Genomic DNA, 20,287 nt, shown 5'->3' with positions numbered 1-20,287 from the left:
TGTAACTGAGAGGAATTGCAAAATATACAATCACCTCTATTGACCTGGAAGTATTATCTAGACCGTTGGCTCTCAACCTGGTGGTGACCATTGTTCTGAGGCATAACATCAAAATGCAGCTGCATTGTTCAGCTGCATAATGCAAATATTTTTTCATATGGTAGTGGCTGTGAGAATTGCTAGAGTAAATAATACTAAAAAAAACCCAAAACCAAACCAAAACAAAAAAACCCCAACAAAATAAAGAAAGTGTGCCTTGTTACACAAATGAAATCCTGTGGAAAACTGTGGTGCAGAGGAGAGGTAAATGTGGGGAGAACTCACTGCAGAAGCCCCTACGGGTGTTAAGGGAAGGATCTCTCTTACGACAAAGCCCACTCATAAGAATTAAGTTAAATGATCCTGCCTGCACCAAGTCTCACCCATTCTAGGAGGTTCTAGTGCAGAGTGTGTTACTCCATCATTGCTGCAGAAAGACATCCAGGAGACAGCTACCTGAGGCCATGGGAATTAGACAGCTGTATAACCTCAAAGATTAGCTCCAGGAAAAGAAGTAGTGGTATCCATTTTCAGGAGCCAGTTGCTAACTTAAAGATCCTTAAAGGAGTTGTTTTCTATCTCAAGCCATACAAGCATTTGTTACTCACATTATGTAAGTAAATATTGGTCTGGAAACTTTCATTGATGATTCCCATATCAAATTGCTTCTTCTGCTGTATAACTTCATTTATTGTTAAAATAGGAGCTTAAGTCTCATACTCACAAACTGGGCTTAAACTTGGTTTATTTAAAATTTGCAATGGCTGAGAGTGAAGATGCTTTCATTTCTAAACATTATTCTGCTCTAAAGATTGTTAACTTGGACTTTCTATAAAATGAGGTGCCAAGGGGTTGTCACTACTGTGTTCAACAGGGCTGCTGAAATGCGAGGAGTGAGGTGTGGCATGATGCTTTGGGGATGCATGTGATTTGCTGCAGTATTGCTGCAGTGAAAAGAATGGCTCAACATTGAAAAGAAATGTAACTCTGAGTTAAGTGGTGTGCTTTTGTCTGTAAACAAAGAAACATAAGGTTAGCATTGTGGCTTTTAAGGCTTTTACCATTTTAGTACAAAAGCAGAGAAACCTGTTGGGTGTCATAATGTATGTCACAGCAGTTAGTGGTATCAGCATGATCTGTCAGTATGATGTGTCCCTCCAAGCTCCAGCACTTCTACTTTTTGTTACATAGAAATAATGTACTAATATAGACTGGAAGATAGGTAGAGGATATCTGGTTCAACCTTTGCTGAAAGCAGGGTCATCTCTAGAATTACTGTGCATTTCCCAGTGAACTTTTAAATAATACAAGGGATGGAGAGGGAGACTCTGGGAAACCAGTTCCAACATTTGCCTACACTTAGCAGGAGGACTTTTCTTTGTATCTGATTAGAATATCCCTTGCTGCGTCTCATCCCTTGCCTCCTGTCCTTTTTCCATGTAGCTCCAGGAAGAGGCTGTCTCTGCCTCTGCTGTACCCATGCATTAGATGGCCATCTGATTCTCTGCTTCTCAAGGCTTGAGTAGACCCAGCCCCTTTGGGCCCCTCTTGCGCATTATGTTCAGCTGTTGTGGTGGGTAACTGCTGGACTTGCTCTACTTAATCAGGGTCTTTCTGGTGCCAGGGAGCCCCAAACTGGACACAGAACTGTAGTACTATTTCTCTACTGATATGTAACAGTAGGAGGCCTATAATTTTTAATGGAATTGGAGGTATAAAAAGTTCTCACTAAATCTTGGTCTTTTCTCAGTGTTATCAGAGCATCCATCAGACCCATATTGTTGTACAATGCTGCAGTATGCAGCTGTGCATCATGGTTTTGTTTAGCATGCAGAAGTAAAAGGTAGACACTGCATATCCTGGCCACTCTTTTTGAAAGTACGGGAGGTGTGCAGTCTCTAGTTTGACTAACATAGGAAAATTTCCAAACCAGATGCGTTTTCAGTTTTATACTTATTTGTTTTGTTGCCTGCTAAGCAAAGCCCTAAATACATAGAAACAAATCAATTTAAAAGCAAGAGCGTTCGCATCACATTAGTCTTATTATCAGGCTACCGTATCAGCAACAGTGGCTTTAAAACATACAATATATGGGTAAAACAGCAGGTGAGCATGTTTTGGGGTTTGCCTTGTTAAGCAGCTGTTGTGAACTCCTCTCTGAACATCAGGGTGGGTCAGAACAAGTTGTACTAGTTCATATTCACACAAATGAGATCTTTCCAGTATCTTTGAACTCAGAAGATTTGTTGTTACTAAAAGCACTCAATGTTTGGTTGTTCAGTCAGTGTAAAATCAATCAGTATAAATCCATCAATGGTCTGAGGCTCTACCACACGTAGGTCAGTCCACCTGAATTGATGCCAGGATACCTGTTTGGTGTTTAGAAAGCTATCCAAATAATGCCACAGAAACCTTAGGAATGTAATTCTGACAACAGTCATTCAGCTATGCTCAGAGAGGGGAAGAAATCTTGTTTTACAAACAGCTGCTTCTCACTTTCCCTTCGTGTTGCAGAATGCAGCAACTTAGCTCTAAACAGCAATACATAAGAGAGTATTTAGCTCAGTATGTAGCTCAGTTCAGCTTTAAAAAGTTTATTTCTTCATAAAAGCATAATTTGGAGAATCATTTTTTTTCTTGTAATGAAGGGCAAGTGCTTCATGCTACTGGGGCAAAAAAGGCAAAGATTTGATAATGCTGTTGTTTTGGAAATGCAAGAGAGTGGCTGTATGAAGGCAGCATCATTACACTCAACCAGTTATGCAGCTCTCATTACACTGTTGAGGTGCAGATTGGAGTGCCAGCAAAGTGCAACATGATACAAAGGAGTCCTGTTGTAAAACAGTGCATCAGGAATTTTGTTTGTGTCTGTTTTGTTCTTTCTTCCTCTAAGAGACTCCTTGGTCTCCTGAGAAAGATGCAGCTTGATTCTTGCCATTTAAAGAACTATGTCAAGGAGATAATTCTAGCCACTGTTCATGCAGACACTTGAACACCTGTTTCTCCTTCATTTGTCTGCCAAAGCATTTTAGTTCAGGATAACACCTACTGTTTTTATGTACTACTGCTATGTTGGTTTTTTACCTCCTAGTAATAAAGGTGAATACCGTAAGTGGCTTTTCTATATGCCTTAAGCAAAATTAAATCTAACAAAATCATAAGATCCATGGGTTGTATAATAATCTTACTTTAACATTTAAGATGCCATCACATGTAACCATTGTGTTTCTTCACAGTGTATTCATCTGAAATGTACACCACCCCCATATTCTGTGTGCCAGCTCTCTACTATGGAAATTCAAATATCTTGTAATTAACTAGTTTCAAGTAACCTAGCAATATTTGCAGATTATCAATGTCATCTTTTCCTGCTGCTTATTCCTCATTTGCAATTATAATCCATGATATTTCAACCATCTCCACAGCAACTAATTATAATGGCAGAAATAGACTGACATCTATGGTTATTATGCAACAGAAATAAGTGAACTTTCACAAAAATAAATCATTCAAATCTTACTGATGTAAAAAAGATCAAGATACAGTTAGAACATAATAATGTTTAGGTAGATTTAATCATTAAGTTGTGTTATGTCTTAATTTACATCTGAATTTTAAAGCTACTTCATTAATATTTTAATTAATGTATTTATAGCAACATAATGGCATTTTTATAATCTTCAGAAAAATATTTCAAGGCAGTGTCAGCTTTCATCAAACCTGTAATTGTGCTTGGAGCAGTAATTTGCCGCCTCTGTTTGTTTTTTCTGTGAAGCATTAGTCAAAATCTGCAAAACAGATCGACTTTATTCTCTTTGTTAAGAAACCATCTACAGTCAGGTCATTAGGCTACATCAGGCAGAGTTTCAGACTTCAGGTTCACGTTCCATTGGCACTTCATGTACTGCTCTGTCAGGTAGCAATCAATAATAGCTAAGGTTTGTCCTATGTGAGGTATAGCACTCACTCTTGTTTCCTAGATCTGAAAGAAAAAAAAAAAAGTAAAAAGAAAAAAAAAGAAAAAGGAAAAAAAAAATCTTAACTTTCCCTGGAATGAAGGAATGAAAAATCCTGAAGCCCATGTTGAGAAAGGTTCTTTCCAAGCTTGGATGCCACACTAGCTAGTAAGCTACTTTTGCAACCAGCTCTACGCAGGCGATGAAACCTCAAGCCATTTTTGTCATGCTCGCTGCCAGTGTGTTGAACTCTGTGTTACTTAACAGGTCTGATTTAATCACACAAGAAAAATCCCCTGGTGTATATGGTACGGAGCTAAAATTCAAGTTCCTTTCAAAGGCAAATCAGATGCCTTTGCACATTTCCCAACAGCTACATAATTGAATACAGTTTTGTGTGTTGGGATTGAGGATGTTTTCTCTTGATTCATTACACACATAATTTAAAAACAAATACACTCAAGGACAGACTAAGTGGATCAAACTGAAGTTCATGTAGCCCAGTATCTTTTCTTGCAGTCAACAGTTATGTTTAGTAAAACCATATGCCAGCAGCAGGGAAGTACACATTTCCCTGTCCCCTCTCATAACAAATCAGATTCCAGCACTCAGAAATTCATAAGCCAAAAGCTGCATCCAAATTAAGGAGCCATGTGTAGATTTTTTCCTCCATCGCTTTGTGTCGTTTGAACCCAATTACACTTTTTACTTTAATGGATAACTCTTGCAGTTAATTCCACAATGAAAGAAGACACATCTTTCTTTTTTTTTTTTTTACATACATGTAGGTCATTTTGTTGGATTACTCTGATTTTTTGCATTTTGTAAATGATTGAATGACTGTTCATGGTGTTTTAGACCTCTGCTGTATTCCCCATCAGTTGCCTGTTTCCCAGGGTGAAAGCTTCTGTTTTGTAGTTTGCTAGAATGCTATTTGTTCTAGCATGGCCCATGGTCCTGAGCACAGAAGATGCAGACTGACCCACATCTCTCTGTGTTGTTATGGCTTGAGATTCAGAGCAATGAGTTGTGACCATGCTGTGTGACAGCAGGAGCTCACACTGCTGCCATGCGTTTAGAAGGCAGAAGCCCTTCTGGCATCAGTTTCACCTCACCTCTGGGTCCAAAAGAGTGCAAGTGCTGTGGGGTTGCTTTGAAGGGCTGTGCCAGGCCGAGGGAGCCCTGTCTGGTTCAGCTGCCACCGGAGGATATGTAAGAGATGTGTTCTGTTGTTGGCTATCCTGTTCTATGCCTTGATTTTCCTTCAAGGGAACTATCTGGTTCATGCAGAGCACAGCTTAAGTGACAGTTACCATAAATCTTTGTAATTATCAGGGGACCAGGACCTTGGTGGGAAAGAAGAGATGACAAAAAAGTACAGATTTATTACTACTCTTTACTGCTGTACAAGATACCCCATCCCTTTAATCATTCTTTTTCCGTAACATTTTTAGTTCTCCTGTATCTTTTTGGAGGTGGATAACCAGACTTGCATTAGCTGCAGACTGGTACACTAGTACAAGGATGCTGTATTTATTTCTTAATAATTCCTAATTTCTGTTTCCTTTTTTTACTGCCCCAAGCACTATGATGATGTTTTCAGAGAATTCTCTGCAGAGTTTCTTCTGAGTGAGAATGACTAATTTAGCTGTTATTAAGTGTGTACAGGGCTGCCTTTTCCCAGATGTCTTTTTTGCTCTTATCAATGTTGAATTTTGTCACATGTCATTTAGTATCATAAGATCTTTTTGTAGCTCTTTGCAGTCAGCCTTAGTTTTGACTGCAATCAGCAAATTTTGTCTCCTCCTTATTGCCAGCCTGTCCAGTGAAGCACAGAGCAGGTCGTACACATTCCTCTGTTTATGGATGGGACATTCCTCCTTGCTTTCTAAATGTTATTAATCCACTAGCGGATGTTCATTCTTATGACTTCTTTCGATGACCTTAAAAAAAAAGGGGGTTAAAACTCTAAAGGCACTAACATGGCACAGAGCATCTTCATTCACTGACTTCTATAAATTTCCTAACTCAAACCCAGGATGATCCTTCTGCAATCTGAGATATCAGACTGCCATTATACCTTTATTTTTTATAATATTATCTACATTTATGGTGTGATTACACTGTAAGAAATTGGTCTAGGCTATCTCCTTTACTTCACTGTCCTTCCTGCCTGTCCTTTTCTGAATTTGCTTGTTATATCAGTACTTCAGTTCAAAACTGTTATTGCCCAAAAGAAGGTGTTTGGTGTTTTCAACTCTGTTTCGCCATCCCAAACGAGCATCATAGCTATGTTTCTGCACACCAGAAAAGCACTAAAATAACATATAATACTAAGTGTAAAAGTGCCTTATTTTCTCAGATAATTTAGCCCTAGCTGGAGAGGATCATGAAGCCATTTTGTCATTGGTGAATTTTTACAAAGTATCTTCTGGTGAAATAATGGAACAATTCATACCACAAGGCAGGATAGTGCATGCCAGATTCTCATAAAGATGTTCTGCTTTTGTATTACTGTAGCTGAGATCCCAGTCTCATCCTTTTTCTCTTTGATAATTCCAGAGGATGACCATGCATAGTGGAAACTGTCCCTCCATCTGGTAAAATTAACTTTTCAGCCAAATAAAAAAGAAAAAAATCAGACCAAGACTCTGAATGCATAAAACACAGAAATGTCACGTGTGGGTTTCTTGTGGCTTGAACTATTTCCAGCTTCCAAAACAAAAAGTAGACAACACTATTTGAGGTGGTAAGACAATGGTGTTAAGGACACATTGGGTTTTTTTCAGCATCAAGTCTATTATGTATCAACCTGCAAGTGCGATTGCACAAGCTGGAAATACAATCCAAAGATAATTGCTGGATGATGTGACACAGGAATCTTCTTATTTTGGAGGAAGTGTCTGTCGCTTTGTGATTCAGTCATTTCTATAATCAAGTATTAAATTAATTATTTCCTGCTTCCTCCTAACAGAGGTCTGTGTTGAAGGGTTAATGCCAGTTCATTTTAATAACAAATGCATTTTTAAATTTGTCTATTCTTGAGGTTTCCTGCGGGTACCAAAGTAGTAATAGTTTTCAGGAAGTATTTGAAATCTCAACAGCTTCTCTCTCAAAGGTGCTAACCCATCTTTGAATTTAGGTAGGTATTTCTTAGTTGCAAGCTATTATTTTTAACATTTATTTTAACCAGGTGTACATGTGGACATATATACTATTATCCATCTGCTTTGCGTGTCTGTTTGGGAGGCTGATGTGTTCTAATTATTCCAGTATAAGTGGAAGAACTGTTTCCTAACTGTAATCTACTACAACAGCGTTGTATGTGTAAAAACACACTTTGGGTAATGGGCAGGTTTAAGTTAGCTCAAATCCCTCTCTGGTGAAATAGAAGCAACCAGCAGATCAAGCTTTCTTCATAGTAGCCAAAGTAAGATTTTGTGTTTTGTAAGATTTTTGTGCCATAATGCACTGTTTTTACACATCTCTCTGACTGTGGGTACCAGGCATTATATGTTCATAAAGTTACAGTTGTAAGGTAAACTCAAGCTGTTATACAATCTACACAGCAGTTTTCTATTACTGTAAAAAAAGTCACAGAATCCCAGAATCACTGAATAGTTGGGGTTGGAAGGGACCTCTGGAGATCAACTAGTCCAAACCCCCTGCTAGAGCAGGATCCCCTAGGGCAGATTACACAGGAACATGTGCAGGTGGTCTTTTAATGTCTCCAGGGATGGAGACTCCACAACCTCCCTGGGCAGCCTGTTCCAGTGCTCTGTTACCCTCAGAATAAAGAATTATTTTCTTATATTTAGGTTAAACCTCCTTTGTGCCAGTTTGTGACCATTACCCCTTGTTCTGTTGCTGGACACCACTGTGAAGAGTCTGGCCCCATCTTCCTGACACCAGCCCTGTTTTCCTTGTCTTACTGAGCGCAGCTCTTTTCTGCCAGCAGGGTGATCCTCTCAGCTGGCAAACAAGGGGGCCAAATACCAGCCAGTAGTTTGGTTGTCATCTCCTGGTGGTCTGTCCAAGCATTCCTCTCCTCTTCTTATCATCAGCCTACCCTTGTTTCGGTTTTATCTTGAGATTTTCCCTCCTTTTTCTGTCCCAAGAAAACTGACTCCTTCACCCTCTGAAAGTTACCCTGGAGAATCCAGTTTCTGGACATCTGCTGGACTTGTTTGTGTAAACTGTGCTCTGTATTTTGCCATCTGGATGTTTTGTCTGATGAGGAGCAAATCCAAAAGCAGCAGCTTGCCTGGTTATTTATATCCCATGTGTAAACTCTGTTCTGGAGAGAATTCTGTTCTGCTGTAGAGTCACAGGAGTCATTCTTATTCTAGTGATGCCCACTATGTGGACGCTTTGGTTTTACCTTAGAGGAATATTTGAACTATTGCTTGATGTTTGAACTAATGCTTGAACTATTATCCAGCAGAATATTGCAAATAGACATTTCTACCATTACAGTTGACACTGCAAATCAATACTGCAGTATTGTTTATCTGGGTACCATCTTCTCAGGGTAAGTGAAATGCACTGCAGGTATCTCACCCAGCTCTTCACTAATTTGCTTTGAGCATAGCTGGTTTTTTTGTTGTAAATACAGAAATCTGAGATGTCAGAGTGCCTAAAGCAAGTTGAGTCACTTATAAGAACCAACCATTATTTGGGATGTACAGCTGGTGATGCTGTTCCTACACATTTCTTTCTTTATAATAATTTCAAATGGCATCACTCATCTTGCCTGGCTGCAAAGGCTTGATGAGTAGAACCCACATTCTTACTCTTTCTTGAATGCTACAATTTCTGCATATTGTAACACAGAAGTCTGTAGGAAAAACTATCATTTCGTCTGCTAGTGGTCCATGTGAAAACATGAATGGATCTACTAATACAAGGATTGTGTCAACTGCCTTCTGCTGGCATGTAGGACATAGCTTCCTTGAAGTAACAACTGTGGCAGTAATAGCAATTCTTCATTTATCTTTAATCTAGCAATAGCTACATAGGGTGCTGGTAGCAGTATGGACTTCAGCATGGGCTGTTAAACCTAACATATTTTTTACTTGGATGAAAGCCTTCAAATAAGTCACTACCACCCCCTCATTACTTTTTTTTTTTAATGCCTAAATTATGCATTCAGAATGCCCAGGATGTGGCTTTCTGTGCTGTGCTGACATTGTAATTGCAGAGCAGGTGTACTCTGAGATACACTATGTTACCTTGTTGCAAATTTCTTTAATGAGGCTGCAGAGCCTCATTTTTTCATTAAGTTGTGGAAAGCCATACCTGTTGGTGGCTCAGCCTAAGGTTACCTAGGAATTCATGAAAATGCTGAGCTTCAGTTCAGAGGGAATAACAGGAGGAATGCCTTTTCTTCATTTTTTTCAATATTCTGGTTGGCTTTTTGAATTTCTCCCTAACCTGCTGTACAATACTTCTCAAAGTGTGACAAGAAGAGCAGTTGTGTTTTATTTGTCAAGATTTCTTGGTTTATTTCCTGTTTTCATGTATTCATCTTCTGCCAGTCTTGCTCTGCTTGACCTGCAAAATCCATGATCTTGGGTTTATCTGGATCTGGTCATAATCTAAAATAAATGTAGTTGTACTTATAAGACTAGAAATGATATAATAATAAGTAGAGGGTTGCTTGGATTTTTTTTTTGGCCTCTTTTTCCTATTATTTGATTTGCCTTAAATATAGATTAACAAAATTTAAGCCCAGAAGGATAATTTCTTAGCATAGCGTGTTGGCCACTCTCTGTAGAGCAGTTACTGTTAATGCTTTCCTACTGATCTAGCAGCTGACAAGGCAAGTTGTTTCAGTGTGTTTGTACCTCACTTTTGCACCTCTGTAATGCTAATAATGACACTGGTTTGCTTCAGGAGTATTTGGAGTTAATCCTCCACTGTGACATCAATGCCAAGTTTTGTTCCTGTAGCACATGCCACACAAGTTTTCTAAATGATTCATGTGCTGAAAGGGTTTGGTTTGTTTTTTAGTCAGCTCCTGTAACAGCACCTGATTTGAAGAGGTCTTTGCAAGTCTTAAAATCAAACTCAACTTTTAATATCCACACATCTTTTCCCAACTGATGTTCACTCCCTTCGTAATCTCATAGCAGTGCTGGGCTACAGCCAGAACAAGAAATGTCATGGGCAGACATCACAGATAAAAAGGTGCTCCCAATCCTTTCTTGGTAGTACTCTGAGTCAGATTTTGTAGATGGTACTGTTAACAGGAAAACCCAGTCCGAGATTAGAGGGACCAAAACTCTGCAAGGAACTTTAAATCTCAAAGATTCAGAAACACGTTGAAAATTTTTTTCTTCCCTTAGACTTCAAGAGACTTACAAGTGTTTGAAGGCAAGCAAAATTCATATTTAGCACTGAGAAAAGCAAAGCAGTTATTTTGATCAGGCTATGCTTTGGTGTTGGTCAACCCTCAAGCTCACAGCAGTGATGGTGAGTGTCATGCACAGCTATTGAAAAATCCCACAGTTAATGGAGCCCTGTGTGAATTGACACATCTACATTTGTGAGCTGACATACATTTTCCTCAGCTCTTTCTGAGACTTTAATCTACAGCAACATTTATTTTCTTAAAACTACCCTCTTCGGTCAATTTCAGTTTCAGGAGTGGATTCAGCCACAATTTTGTGCACCTTTATCTCAGCTACTCACCCTCCACTTCCTTTAGGGAAAGTAAAAACTAACAGGCACTTCCAAAGTGCAGTTCCACCTGTTTTAGATGGTTATATTAGTCCGAGATCAACTTGATCTTAGTATATAAGGACAACTCAGAGGCAGAAGCCCACACTAAACATTTGTATCAGATGAATCCTGCTCCGTTTGATTATCAAGAAGATGAACGTAGTTGGAAGAATTCCAGGATGATGTAGTGTCTTTTAATACGGAATCCATCACATCTGAAATTCTTCCTTACAAGGCTAAAGGAAATATTGATGGTTGTTTATCTTATCACTGTGCAAAGCAATTGGTTTGCTTGTTTCTAATTGTTCAGATCAGAATTATTAGCAAAGCAAATTCTGCCTATTAAATCCATATATAATTGATGCACCAGAAAGTTTCTGCTCTAAGCTCCATTCGTATAATGACCTTTGCTTTCTAAAATACTCATGAAAATTATAGTGGCCTTAGAAAGGAAGAACTCATGCAAAGCAATGCCCATTGCTTTTTAAGACAAAGGCCATGAGCAGCCTCAGAAAAAAGTGAGGTGAAGATTCAAATGGCTGGCACAGGGTGGAGTTTAGTTTCTGTTGTCAGCTGAGAAGAAAGGGCAGGCTTTGCTTATTTGGTCTGCCCCTTGGTTTAAGCAGCAACATGACAAGTTATGCAAAGGGGACCAGTTTATTTTCATATAGATGCTGGTTGGAAGAGTTCATCTGAGATGTCTTGGAAGGAGGAACAGGAGAGACAGAAAGGTTACAAGTCCTGACTACATAAACGCCTCTTTGGCTGGTTAATGGAGCAGCAGAAGTGCTTGGCACAGAGGCAGCAGTGAGCTTCACCTTCTCAGCTGGAGGAGCAGCCCACAATCACAACCATCATGGAGAGCAACGGCTTATTAAAGGAATAAAGACAAAACTGTGCTTGATTTCCTGAATGAAGGGACAGGAAATCCTCCTGACCCTGGCAAGGCTTCACTGATCTTAATGGGTCTGCCACAGAGAAAAGCTCTGCTTGAACAGCAGAGGGGTGCTGCTCCTGAGGGATGACTTCGAAAATACCGGCTCAGAAACATTAATAAAAACATTTCCCACTGTTTTTTCTTCAGCACTTAAAAGAAGAAGCATACTGCAGAGTACACTGGCAAAATGTGTACACTTATGCCGTAAAGTGCCCATATGCTCATTTCTATAAACTAGTAACTGGTAGTTTCTTGGATAATGGATGAATTTGTTAGAAAACCAGTTTCTGGCATAAGTAGACCCCATAAAGAGAGCTTAATGCATATTTCTAATCTGCTAGAAGATTGTACGAATTAACAAGATGAGGTTGATCACCAACGAAAATCACCAGTGAAGTGATACATCTTTTTGTTAAATACTAATTCTATTTCATTTTTCTCTATCACTGAATTTACAAGGTTCTCATGAATCAAGAATTAATTCTCAGATTTTTATTTATCTTCTGCTGTAAATGGATCACTTCTCATTGAAGAGTGAATGAATTTATTCTGTATCAGCTTTCTGCTTGAAAAGAAAATCCTTCCTAAAAGAACAGGCAATCTTTGCCAGAGAAATCCAGAATAAGTGAAACGTTTCATTGTTCAGCTGTTAGATGGTAATGAGTTCTGCATCTAAGCTCTTGCAATTTTTTTTCCACCTGATCCAGCAATAGCATAGCAGTTTATGCACATAAATGTATGAGACTTGTTTAGGAGGAAGATTTGTATTAAAGGAAGGCAGCATGTTCCATAGTTTTAGTATAACATCTGTTATTATCATTCAGTGCTGCTCTTAGCTCAGCATGCCCTTCCTCTAAATATCTTATTAATTAAACTGGCTTAGCAGGGAAATAATTAATACTTTAAGTCCTGTACCTACTTAGAAAGGATTTGGAAACAAAAAATTGTTTTGGTCTGAGCTTCAAGCTGGAGGATTTTTTTTTTCCCACTCGTTAGTAGAAGCGGATGACAATGAAAAGGGAGTGTCTGAAAAAACAGAATCTTCCAGAAATATATTCTATATTCCAAATTCTGCTAGACTGCAAAAACAGTCCATGACTTTGAGAAGTCTTGGTCAATCCTTTAATATCTTGACCAGAGGTTGTTTTGGGAAAGGCACTTCTGTGCTTCTCCAAAATGTCCTTCTAGCCCTCAATAGCCATTGGTCCCCCAAAAAACCTTAACTCCAATCTACAAAATTGTCGTGTTTTTTACCACTACTTTAGTGGTGTGATGGCCTTTCCTAGCCATGAAGTCAGTCTAAACACTGGTGCCTCCTTGCATAGCCAAATGTTGAATAGGCAGGAGGGTGAGATGGTGAACCAAGGCGTGTAACTGTACATTTGTATATGAAATATGGATCTGTTACTCAGCTATTTAAGGTAAAGTACAGAGATGGCTGTACTTGGCCATCTGTACTAAAGCCAGAAATGGCTTGATTTCCCACTGAAGAACAAGCTCAGACAGACTGGGTGCTGTTTCCTGCTTACACTGACAGAAAATTGCAGTTTCCCAGACCTACTGGAAAAGGTGTTTGGTGCCACCAAATTCTTCAAGGTCAGTCAGGGTTTTAACAACTTCTTTGGTGGGAGAAAGCTCAGGAGTTATCTGTAGCTTGTTCTGGCTTTGTTTTGTTTTCTTTTCTTTTTGGAGGGGCTGAGGGCAGCTATTCTAAAGGAGGAGAAGGAAAAACCTTTAAATACCATATCAGAACAAGGCCCCTTCAGTGCAGGGAAAAGAAGATTGGGAATCAGTCTGCAACATGACTCCACAGTGTGATTGTTGGTATTTCTTTTCAAAAGCGTATTAGAAACTTAGAAATGAAAGTTTCATTGAAAGTCAGCAAGGTGCCTAAAGCACTTCTTCAAATGAAGCTAAGTTCAGAGGGTGGGTTTAGGTACTGACTGTCCCTACTGACTTTCTTTGTCCTGAAGAATACGTGTTCAAAACTGATAGTAGAAATGGGGAGACCTAAATATATCCTATGGAAAAGAGTGAAGCAAAGCTGGCTTTGTTCATACTCTTCATATGTATCTGGCAGCAAATAAGTTGAAATGTGTGCAGTGTGTCAGTATAAGCATAGCTAATACAGTATACAAAGTATACTGTGCCCCTGCAGGAACAGCCAACACACAGCAATGCCAGGAAAGGTTACAGCCTCATGTTTTCCGGGTTGGAGAGAGTGTTTTGGAGCCTCTTTTGCTTTAAAATTGCCTTGGGCAAACTGAAGATGCTAAGTCCCAGTTCATCTGTGTGTCTGTGCATCTGTGCTGGGTCTGATCAGGGAGCATATGGCAGAAGCAGTTCGCCCTTGACTGTGCCTCTTTTTTGGCAGGGACAGGCTTGTTTCTTGCAGAGCACACACAGCCACAGCCTTTCCTGCACATCACTTCTTGTGCCCCTTGCTTGCTGGCTTTCAGCTCTTTGCCTGAACGCATGTCCTTTGTGGTGTTTTGGTTAATTGGACATTGTTTTAATTACTGCTGGACTAAACAAACATGAAATTTCTATCTGTCATTTTGCTGCCTCACTAGCCACGGTCTCCAAGCAGCAAATACAGGACTAAGGCTGATCAGGGCTGGTGCAGATTGCAGTGGCTTTTATGGAGTTTCCCTCATTTACAGCTTTTTGGAGAGAAAACACTCCTCCAGGGAGAAGAGTCTACTAAACAGCTCTTTTTTTTGTCCTAAATGCCTTCATCTGCTCTCACTGGAGACTGTGGCAAGAAAGCCTTGGCTTCAGGGCAGCAGAGGTGCCAGCCCTCTTCTGTGGCCTGGGGGCAGTCCGTGGCCACATCTTTCATTGAAGTGATCTTTTGCATTGCCTCCTTTCTTACCTTTCCCTCTCCAGCTTCTGCACTAATTGCCTTTTTTTGCCTTTGCTGTCTCTAATTCTCCAGAGCAATGCTTGGGTTGTGTCAAAATTAAGCAAGAGGGGTGCAGGTACACCCTCAAATTTATCAGTCTATAGTACAGCCATTTCTGTCAACCATCAGGCAGGTTCTCTGGACTGCCAGTAGTAGCCTTTATGTTGAGACACTTAATTTGCCACTGACTTGCAGAGGAGAAAAACCATTTCTTAAATGCCAAAAGGCAGAGTCTTGTAAAATAATTATCTCCATTCTTTTCTATTTATATTGACTCTTCTCCTTTGCTTACAGCTTTGGAAAGAAAAATATCAATGAGGCAAAGCAGAGAGGAGCTTATAAAACGAGGAGTGCTGAAAGAAATTTTTGATAAAGGTAAGTGTTCTTTTCACTGTGTTAAATTGACATCCCATATAGTTTTGTGGTCAGATATTACATTATTGTAGCATATGAGAACAGGGAATACTGTCCTGAATTGTAGGACTCTGCAGAATAAGGTCTCCAAGCATCTTGTTTGATTTCACCATTGACTGGCCCTCTCCATTGGGTGAATGTGGTAGTTAGCTAGCAAATAAAACTGAAAGCTAATCAGAAATGTGAAGGAAATACAAATCATGGCAGAGTACAGGAGCCAGTCACTGCAAACCATCAAGTCATCCAGATTGCAGAGAGATGGAGTGGTTCTGTGCCTACATGTGTTGTCGTTGTATGGTTGAGTCACTTCAGAATTAACTGTTGTGCAAAAGGGAAATTTTAAAATATTTTGGGTACTAACTAGCACAGAACAGTGCACAATCTCTTGAAACAGCTCAGAAGACATAATAGTAGTAATTCCTTGTTCAGGATAACTATTTTGTTGAGTTGTTAAGGTATTTATGCAAAATGCCATTGTCTTACAAAGACCATTTGTAATGCAACACATATTTGATATCTGTTACATATGTGTCAATCTTTAACCTCAGCTTTTATTTGCTTTGCTTCCCTACTTAATAACTAAAGTAATGATTTCAGCAAGGTATATAAAGACATGACAAAGTTGCCTCTTAAGTTCAGTACAACTTATACATGTGCTTTAAATTCTCATTAATTCAAAGTCTAAAAGTCTTTCACAATACCAGCAGAAAACCTGTTAGAAGTCAATAGAAGTTATAAACTGTCACAGACATATAAAGTAGAGTCTCATAAAGTCTGGAGGTATTAAATCTGCTACCTGCTTTTTTAGTCTAGCTTATTGGGAAAGGAGAGATTATTTAAAAATTTACTATCCTAAACTGTTTAATTATTTAAATGGAAAAAATAAAAAACATTGCAAAACCAAAGCAAAATGCTGCTTGTCCTTAAGTATTGCTTTTTTTAGACATTACGTATTTTAGATTTTTCTGATCCTTTAGATCTAATGCTGCCTGTGCTCTCTCTATGGCCTGCTCTTTGGAAGTCATCCTAGATGCAACTTCAGGGTATAAACAACTCCTGGCAAAAGGTTTGCCCTTCTTCAGCCTCACCACCATCCAGGTTGTTCCCTCCTTCATCTCTGCCTCACATCCCACACATAGCTGCTTTCTGACCCATCCCCACATAAACGTAAAGGCATCCCCAGGAAAAATCTTTCCTGTGCAGCTTGACTCTGCCCACCATATCGCTACTGAAGTGTCGCAGCTTTCACCATTCATCAAATAATGTTCTAGTATATCATGTTGTGAAGCAGATACTAAGCTGTCTGGAGGTCCTCATCTGAAAAAAAAAGAAGTTAATCCCTCTTTGTAGTCATTTTTCACCTTTTAATATCAGGAAAAAACTGGTCTGAAACACATGCTGCTTCATCCCATTTCTAGTGCAAAAAACCGGAGACATTGGACCTTTTCACTGTCAGGAGCCACTAAAAGGGAAGCTGTAATGCAAAACAGCTGGACTTCTTATTCAGTATCCTGCATTATTTCCTGCTGGTTGCAAACACAGAAAGCTAAGGAATTGATACTCCTCCTTAAAAGAAGGAGGTAGGGCAGAGAAGAAGGTGCTAATACACAAGTATAGTAGCAGTGACCAGGTAGCTTTGATGGTACCAAGATATGAGTAAGACAAGATTTGTAGAACTAAAGCAGTATTTCATTCACTGGTGTAGTAATCTGAGAGTAATTCTAATAAGGGATATTATATCTCACTGCGAACCTTAAGGAGAAGTAGTTTTCCTTCTAATTCCTGTTAAATAATCTCTAATCCTTCAAGAAAATGTGGCAGATTTTAGCACTTTGTAGCAGAAGGCTTTATTTAATGATGGTAGCACCTTCCATGCCAAGAGGCATCTTGCACAGGCAATACATGTAGCCATAAATTTAAATCTCTTTGTCTCCCTCTCCTAAGGGGTGGACAAAGCAGACAGAATCAGCCTGTGAGTGAACCATTTTGCCTTTTTCTTTCTTAAAAACAATCTGTACAGAAATATGGAAATGTAATATGTATAGGCTGACTCAAGAACAGAAATTCTGGAGCTGGCAGTGTACTTAGTATTGGTCTTATCCTATCTTCTATATTGAAAAAAAACACAATTAGCAAGTTGTTCACCTGCTCTGTAAAAAGACACTGACCTGTTTGCTTCAGGGTTTGCTGACTTTTCAGAGGACTTTGTGTTATCCAGCAGGTGAAAGCAGAGTGCAGCAAATCACAGTGTTCACACATGGGAGGGTCACTGCTGTCCAGCTGCTATATTTGGGGAACAAGAAATGCTTTTCTCACTTCAGTGACCCCTATTCTTAAACTAGTCAAGTGAAGCTACTCCAGACTGAACTGCAGAGAGCTCTTTTCTTGGCAAGGCTCATGACTGAATCCGTTTCTATCATCTTCCATTTCCAGTTCTGTACTTGAGTCTTCTGAAGATGTAGGCAAAGGTTGTAATTTTTCAAATACCATGTATTTTCTGAAGAACAGTAAGTTGAAGTGCCTGATGAGGCACCTGCTGTTCTAATAGTTTGTTGGCAGGCAGTGCTGAGAGGTTAAAAATACAGCTTCCACCTGCAACTCAGCACATGCTACAGCATTCAGCAGAACTCACATTTTTTGCTGTACCGTTGCTCCCACACATAGGTAAACAGCTTGAATTTTTCACTTGAAGGTGTAACTGTCCACAGAGTGTATGTACTTAGAATTGCTGACTGTTCCGTGGTGCTGGTCAAATAATTAAATCTACTTGTAGTATTTTGATACATCTTCTTTTATCTGAACATGGATAAGATTGGATAAGATTGCCATAGTGAGAAATTTCTGAAAACGACTGTGTGCTAATTGGTTAGTTCAGAGATGATGGTGCAACGTTTCTGCAAAGAAGCATGGCCAGTCTTCATCTTTTATACTTTTGTATTTTTTTACTCTCTACATAATCAAGATAATGGATTTAGACCCAAATTTCAGGTTAACTAAATCCTGACAGGATTTGGGAGTGTTGGACTTTATGTGCTAAGGTGGTTTCTGTGGCAGTAAGTGAGCTTAAGTTTGAAGAACTTGCTTTGGCAGCAAGGAGGAAGGCATGGCAACCACCAGGGAGCCAGTTGTGCTGCATTTTCAATACCATGAAAAGATCTGAACTCCTGTAGAAGCTGGGAGGGCATCCATATGTCAGCCTGTCTCAAGCCACTGGATCTCATTAAATCAGAGGTCTGCTTAGAGACTGAGGTCAAGGAGTATCCTATCTACTGTGCTAAGGTAACCATGAAGGCTAGGAAACAGCCTCGAGGACACATCTTGACTACATGCAAGGACACTCATGGGGGCTATGGCAGAGAAGAACATGAGTTTTTCTCTGCCTTTCCTAGCCTTTGCTGTCAAGAATGCTTGCCTGGACAGTCTCACTTGAGAGCAGGGAAGTATTGAGGGAGACAAACCAAAGAGGAAAAAGAAAAACAGGATTTCAAACTTTCCTCGTAATTTTTACTTCCTTAGCCATTTATCTGTTGAAGGAGCACAGCAGCTCCTTTTCAAGCTTTTCAACTTCATGCAAGAAGTTCACTAGTCCAGGGTGTTCAGAGAGAAAAGACACAATGAGAGGAGAGGGTAGGCAGAGCCCCAGTGTAAAGAGACAGCAAAAGGACTTGGTCTACACCAGTCAGCACGATGGGCTGCTCCACACCAGGCAATTTTTTAAAAGTACCTGGAATTGGAAATGGCAGGTGAGCTCAGGAGTACAAACCATGCTTAGAGGCCACAGGTTTGGACTGTAACATCTAGGCATTTCTGGGCCTTCATCCCATGCTTTTCACTTGCAAAGGTGAATCAAAGTGTCTGGGTAGAGTCCTCTGCATCAGAGGGTTTCCTCTGAGGTCCTGTTTCTTCAGTGACTGCAGGTGTGCGGAGCCTCCTGAGTAACAGAAGAGCAGCCTTTATGTGCTCCTGTTGCTGCAGAGGTCAAGCTATGGCACTGTCAAAGCTCAGGCATTTAGGGAAAGTTGTTCTCCACTAAGTAGCAGTGGACTCTGTGAAAACACAGCAAAGAATTGTGTGAGAACAGAAGATTACGTATGTTATCACTGTGCAAAATTAAACTCATAGCCAGTTCCTGAAGACTAATAGATTCATCTATGTATATGTAATAATTGCATTACCAAGATCCTTTTCATTTGTATGTCAGCTAACCAGAATAGCTTTTAGTACTTCAAGAATAATAAGTAATTTGCCTTTTATAGGGGGTTGTCAAGCATGTCTCTGATCCAGGATTAATTCACATTAAGATATTCTTCACTCTACAAATTATTTTATCCACATCTTTGATCAGTTTGCTGTACTTGAGCAGCTCCCCATGTAGCTCTTCTTTAAGCAAGATCTGATTTAGCCATGATTCTGTGTTGTGTCTGATTATTTCAGTCAAATCCAAGGACAAGTTTTAGAATCTAAATGAAGACTGAAGATATTCAGAGGGAAGATTAAAAGAGGTTATGCTGTCAGTGTAGAAAACTGTCATGCTTGTTGTTATGACAAAAAGCAAACCCCAAAATTTTATCTCACGTTTTAGTTTTTTTCAATCATAAACATTCACTGGGTCATTTGAATGATATCTTTTTAAATCATGCTGAAATTACCTTGAGAAGTGCAAGGTACACTTAAGACAGTAAAGTTTCAAGGTGCTCAGCGTGTTGCAATAGGCACTCCACTTCATTAAAATGTGCAGACATCCCTCCAAAAACTTTATGTTACTGGTTTTATCACATACACTCTTTGTCTGCTCACAGTTACAGTCACATTGAATCCTGCACTGAACTAATGAATATTGCTGGACACAATCTCTGCATAAGTTGCTCTACATAAGAAACAGTTTTGCTCTTTTATGAAACCAGGTAACTGAGGTGATAGCAGCCCCTATCCCAAATACGTGTAAAGGTGTGTGTTTATAAGTGACACAGGGAAAGAGAGAAAGGGAGACAGAGCAAGCATAAAATATATAGCATCTCCACCCAAACAGAGAAGCTGAAAAACATTCAGCTTAAATACTGACTGAACTGTTGTTTGATTTTTGCTGCCTAAAGAAAGGAGCGAATTTGTATTGAATGACCACAGCAGTTAGAATGAGATTGTGCTGAGAACAATTGGCCCAAACCCTCAGTTGTGATTAATGTTGCCACCTTTCAGCCAGCTCAGTTGATTGCTCTGAAATCCGTGGGTCACATTGCAGTCTGTTATGATGTGGCAGTGTACCATAATAGTTCTCTAGGTCTTCAAAAAACCTCCAGTAAAAACAATAAATTC

The 20,287-nt window shown here is 39.5% G+C and overlaps 1 protein-coding gene across 6 annotated transcripts in view; it reads left to right on the top strand.

Annotated features, from left to right (window-relative positions):
• The window catches only part of PHACTR1 (phosphatase and actin regulator 1), a 294,543-nt gene that overhangs the window by 208,252 nt on the left and 66,004 nt on the right, over positions 1–20,287 (top strand). For all 6 annotated transcript variants that reach the window (XM_051611908.1, XM_051611906.1, XM_051611910.1 and 3 more), the window contains one exon: positions 14,855–14,935. In XM_051611908.1, the coding sequence (XP_051467868.1) occupies positions 14,855–14,935 (81 nt within the window). The remainder of the gene's footprint in view (positions 1–14,854; positions 14,936–20,287) is intronic.

This window comes from Apus apus, chromosome 2, assembly GCF_020740795.1.
Source record: "Apus apus isolate bApuApu2 chromosome 2, bApuApu2.pri.cur, whole genome shotgun sequence".
Classification (NCBI taxonomy): Eukaryota; Metazoa; Chordata; class Aves; order Apodiformes; family Apodidae; genus Apus; species Apus apus.
Note: the sequence above shows the minus strand (reverse complement) of the source record. Positions and strands in the feature narration are given on the sequence as shown.